At 34.7% G+C, this 6,112-nt stretch overlaps 1 protein-coding gene across 1 annotated transcript in view; it reads right to left on the reverse strand.

The window, feature by feature from the left end:
* LOC106867848 (protein LTV1 homolog) overlaps window positions 1-5,049 on the reverse strand; it is a 25,530-nt gene extending 20,481 nt beyond the window's left edge. The window contains exons 1-2 of the mRNA XM_014912887.2: window positions 4,944-5,049; window positions 411-539 (exon numbers count right to left, since the gene is read on the reverse strand). Coding sequence (XP_014768373.1) covers window positions 411-539; window positions 4,944-4,946 — 132 coding nt within the window. The 5' untranslated portion in view covers window positions 4,947-5,049. The remainder of the gene's footprint in view (window positions 1-410; window positions 540-4,943) is intronic.
* Window positions 5,050-6,112: the final 1,063 nt, after the last annotated feature.

Here is a 6,112-nt window from a genome sequence, read left to right on the forward strand (position 1 = left end):
TTCCTTAAAAGACTGATACCAAACAAATAATGATCCATAATGGTTCAGGCCATCAGAAAATTATAAAAATCTATTCAAATACTCACTCAAGGAAAAATAACCAAAATAATTTCTAACTTTGGCTCCTTATGACTCACAATAAAATTTGATCTGAGCACTAGATCAAATAAGAGCCACTTGAGCATGGTGAATTGTTCTCTCTCACAGCACCTATTTTCAGACTGTGCAATTAATTAGGGAAAGTTAAGTGCATTTGTCAGAAACAGAGCACAGAGTTCATGCTCCATGAACTCTCAACTTTATGGTTACTAGTTCAATTCTCTAACAAAACTTCATTTAAAATAAAGCATTAAAAAAATCCTGAAATCAATGAACCAGTAAGAAAAGAAAATAATGAAATTGAAACTTACCCTACCAGAAGGCAGTAGTACAAAATGAGAAGCATCTTCAGACACAAGCATAGGATCTTGTTGACTTCGATGCACAAGATGGAAAGTAACTGCATTCTTTTTGTCGATGAATTTCGTCTTGCGTCTAGGCTAAAAAGAAATTTCAAATCAAACTGTTTTATTAAAAAATATACATGTAAGCTACAGATAAATTCAAACCTGTCACTTTTATAAAAGATCTTTGTATTATAAAAGAAATTTGAAAAAAGTAACAAAGAAAACAATGGTAATGTAAAATGTATGTGCGTTTGTTTATATATATATATATATATATATACACACATTTGCTCGTTGAGTACTTCATATAGACTGCATTATGAATAAACATTGTTTGGGTTTTTCGACTAAAAATATCCCCATACCTTCAAGGTACATATATATGTACCACCGAGTTTATCAACAGGCTAAGATGGCATGCCTTCTTTGATTTGAAAAATAACAGAAAGGATAGTAATAATAGGAATGGAATTAAATCTTAAGGTGGGAAAAACAACTATAACGTCAAAACTTATAGAAATCCACCATCCAACCCAGTTCTTGTGAATTTTGAAAATGAGCTTATGAGTATGATTTAACGGCTGAAGTTTTCCAGATACACAAATCCTTTCCACAAACTCCTGTCTGAGAAAGTCTCTACAATGAAATCATCTCCAGATTTGCACATCCTATCTGATAAGACCAGGAATATTTATTCTGTACCGCCGAGTTTTTATAATGACTTGATCCTGAAAGAGCTTAATTCTGGATATAAACATGCAAGCAAAACTGCTTTGGATGAGATTAATGACACTCATCTAGATATCATCTCTAGTTTGGGCCTACTTGATAGAACTCAACCTTATGCTCCAAAAACTCCCCATTGTCTCTTGAAGGACCATAAGTCTGATTTTTTATCAAATCCTTCAATTAGATTAATCTGCCCAACCAAGTCTGATTTGGGCAGAATTAGTAAATATATTATACATCAGATTATTCCCGTTGTGAGGGATAAGGTTCAGCTACCCCTATGAAACTTTACTGTGGACGTTATCTTATGATTTGACTCCTTTACTGATAAGCCAAATTTAGACTTTATCCAATTTGATATCTCAAATTATTACAATTCCATATCCCCTGTATTGCTAAATAAGGCTTTGATTTTCGCTCAGAAATTTGCGAATATCTCTAGTTTGGATGTTGATGTAATTTTAGCAGCAAGGGAGACTCTCATCTCCTACAACGAGCGTAATTGGCAGAGGGCTGCAGAATCTCTAACGTGTCCACAAGTAAAGAGATTTTTGATCAACATGCACCAGTATACAACAACGCTCTAAAATCAAGTGGCTTCAAAACTAAAATCTCATATATACCTAACGCGAAATTTAAGAACAAAATGGCTGGTCTACCGCCTGACCATGTCACGGAAAGTCGAGAGAAATGTAATGCATTTTTTATTGCAACCAATATAAGCCATCAGTTACATATGTATATAAAGATGTTAGGAATAGATACTGGAAGCAAAATAGTGGCAGTGAGGAGATGAGTAAGACCAAGAGCTCACATTCTAGAATAAGGGAAGTCATATGGTTTGCACCCACTTTTTCTCTTAGGATAAGAAATTTGCCCAAATTGTTTTTTAAGATTCTGAAGGAGAACTTCCCTAAGAATCATAAATACTACAGCATCTGTAAATAAATCCTCCATCAAATTTTCTTACTCAATAATGCCAAATTTGGCCTCCATTATTGCTTCTATTAATAGAAACAAATTAAATGGGCGAGTCCACTGGAAGTATTCCTCTGTTGGTAACCCTGGTATTGGGCATGTAAGTTCTAATAAGCCTAAGGTTAGTATTACAAACCATTTACTTCCACTGGCCTTATCAACCCCCCGTAATGAGATATCTGAAAAAAAGAATGTGGGAAGCCAGATAAGTAATGTTAGTATTAGTAATAGGGATATGGGTGGTTCTGGTAAATCTTGTAACTGTAGAAACCCTACATTATGTCCCCTTAACGGATTCTGTCTGACTACTAATGCCATATATAAATGCGTTGTTAAAGAGGAGGGTAATTTGGATAGGTTTTACATAGGCAGTACTGTCAATTTTAAGGCTAGGTATAGAGCCCACATGAATTCGTTTTTGAATTTAAAATATTGTAACTACACTACACTTGCCTCTTATATACATGGTTCAAAGAGGAATAAAAAGAGTTATTCTCTTGAAAGGTCTGTTATCTCGAGGGCCCCTTATTTTAGAGTTAATAACAAGTGTAAGTTGTGTGTAAGGGGCCTAAAACATTACATAAATTTACAGAGGTGATCCCTTTTTACAACCATAAGTTTTCTTCTATTTTTCTGAACATATATAGAAGTAAAATTAGATGTGGTAAAAAATATTTAGTTTTACAGGGTTTTGAAACTGGATAGTTAAAATTCCTATTATTAGCAGTCACTTGCACGTTTAGCAATGAGATATTTTTTTTTTCTTTTGTTAGAAAATTTCGACTGGTCTTGTGATGGATTATTATCTTTAAGTTAGTTAGCCATGCGGCGTTGTAACTCCCGTGAACGAATAATTTGAGATTCCTGTTCATCCTGATGAGGGGGTCATTGCCGAGATGCACCTTAACTCGTAATCGAACCACGGCAATGAACTCCTGAAATGGCCATAGATGTGTTTGACTTGATTTTGTGGAACTCTTTTACACTCCTGGACTCCAACCTACCATGGTTTTTATGAAATGAACTTTTTTGACATATATTTTTTTGTTTGAGGGGAGTAAGAAAAATCTTTTTAGTCAATTGATACTTTATTTTATTTAGATTTTTAGTTGCATGACACGCTTTAGAATTTTTAGTCAACCATATATACCTTCTTAAAAGGCTGTTTTATATATCTGTATTTTTATTTGCATATATATTTTTTATCTTCCATATTTTTTATATATATGTATTCTTTATATGTTGAAAGGCCATGGTAATATTTATATATGATCAAATGTTTGGAGGCATGGTGTTATGTATGAAGTTGTTGACTCGAATTTGAGGTTTGTTCTCTGATCAATGTTTTTTCATCCCTGTCTCAATTACATTTGAGCACTTCTTTTTTGCAGTCTTATAAACTCTTTTGTCACCATAAAAAGAGGCAAAAATTACCTCGTCATATATGTATGTGTATATATATATATATATATATATATATACATACACACACACACATACATATGTCACCAGTTCATTCAACATTTAATTGAGAAGATATATATATATTGAAATAAAGAAGGGACGGTCACAACTGGGACGTATTTGAACATAGGTTTGTTCAATCAGGGCTGATCTGGGAGTAAACAATATTAACAATCTTGTGGCATTTGGTTGCATCTTTTTACTTCCAGATTGACATAATCGACTATAAAAACTCTTGAAAAATTGCCGTGCATAAAAGAATGAAAGAACAACTAAAGCGTTAATATTGTGAAAGAACCTAAACTGGTTCTCTATCACCTATTACAGATATTGTTTACAATTAGGAGAGGAAGGAGACTGTGACAATATGGAAACATCGAGAGATACTTGAACAAGAGATGTCGTCTAGAATGTTATCTTTTAGTTCCGATCGAGCAAATCTAGAGTCAAAAGCATTCAAGGTATAATCAACCGTTATAATTAGTATATCTCGGGTTATTCAATGTTCTTCCAGTTCTAAAGATAGTATGGTAGTATTGTGCGATTCGAAGATTTGACTGGTATTTCAGTAAATTTATAGTTTCACACCAGACTCGATTTCGGTAGTAGATAATTTTTTCCCCGCAGTTTTCGGGGGGGGGGCACTTTTTTCCGCAGAAAACGGAGAGGGTGGGGGTATTTCTAACGGGTTGAATAAATACGACGTAGAGTTGACCTCTTATCAGAATAAAAGACAATCCTAATACCCCAGACATTAATGATACTCCCAGCAATGAGGGTGTTCGCTTTTTTTTTTTTTTTTCCCCTCGAAATACTTTTAATCACGACTATTTCTGACATGTGTAGGGTTTAGTCGATTAAACGAATATTATTGATAATCGCATTAGGTGGGCGTACCTACATGTGCACACTTGCTTCTATGTCATTAAATGAAGGAACAAACTGTGAAAAGTTACTAAGGCGAAGAACGATGATGGCGCTGAACACGTGTCTAAAAGTCGAGGATCAGGAAATCATCTAAAATGATAAACTATCAACAAACTATAACAGATCTTTATTAGAAAGTGAAATATGAGTAAATGAAATGTTTATTTGAAAGTAAATTAAGATTATATAAATATGAAAGTTCAAAAAAAAAAATAACACATTCGTGTACGAGGAAGAATTTTTGGTAGAAGATACGTCTAAAGCTGCAATACTATAAACAGATTAACAACATAGAGAATTACATATGTATATTAACTAACATATTAAATTAGAGAGATAAATAAAATTCAATTAAAGTATGAGAACGGGTGTAAAATGATATTAAATAAGTTTACTTACCATGTTTGGGTAAAGCTAAGATCAACAACGTGCTGGAAAAGCAACTAATTGTATCTCATTTCTAGAGATCTGATCGTGTGACTTACCTCCCTTTATTTAGTTCTGTGTGGATAGATTCATTAGTTTTATGAATAAATTAACTGTTAAGAATTCCAATGTAAAAATTAATGGTCAGACATTAAACTCACTAATCTGTGACAGTAAATAGCAACAGACTCGCTGTCAGAACACAAACCACGTACCCATCGCATACAGGTCGACCGGGTTAACGTTTCTATCTCAAATTAGTACTTATTTTGCACATAGAGAATTAGAAAAAAAAATTTGAATGTAAAAGGAATGTTTGAGGCGTTTTGCAATTTAGCCCTTAGTCCTATGTAATACATGTGTGTGTGTGTGTTTTAACAAGAATTGGCAGACGTCATACAGTGTCTCGAGGGCCAAGAGTTTCATGCATTGTAACTTAAATACTAAATATATAGTATATACAACAAATGTTGCAATTTGTCATGCTTTTGTTATGCCTCCTTCAGCTGCTACCACACACACACACACACACACACAAACACACACACATACACACACACACATAAAATCTTCAACATTTAATGTCTAGCTAAAGATAAACCCCTATACTTAGCTTTTGTGGACTTGGAGAAAGTCTTTGACAAGGTCCCCCAATCCCTTATCTGGTGGGCAATGCGGAAACTGGAGATTGATGAATGGTTAATAAGGGCTATACAGAGAGGCTGTTAGTAAGGTTAGGATTGGCAATGAGTATAGTGAAGAATTCCAGGTAGAAGTAGTCCTCCGGGCAATAACAGAGGAATTCAAGACGGGTTGATCCTGAGAGCTCCTCTACGCTGATGACCTGGCCCTCATAGCAGAATCACTACCGGAACTAGAAAAGAAATTCCGGGTGTGGAAGTAAGGCTTAGAATCAAAAGGCCTTAGAGTCAATGTAGCAAAGACCAAAGTTCTAATAAGTAGGAAGGCGAACTCATCACACACCCCCTCAGGTAGGTGGCCCTGCTCGATCTGTAGAAAAGGTGTAAGTAGAAACTCTATAAGATGTATCCAGTGTAAGCTATGGACACAAGAGGTGCAGCAACATCAAAGGATTAACCGAGAAGATAGCTTTCGTGTGCAGCAGATGCACAGGGGCAATA

Source organism: Octopus bimaculoides, chromosome 10, assembly GCF_001194135.2.
Source record: "Octopus bimaculoides isolate UCB-OBI-ISO-001 chromosome 10, ASM119413v2, whole genome shotgun sequence".
In the NCBI taxonomy this organism is placed as follows: Eukaryota; Metazoa; Mollusca; class Cephalopoda; order Octopoda; family Octopodidae; genus Octopus; species Octopus bimaculoides.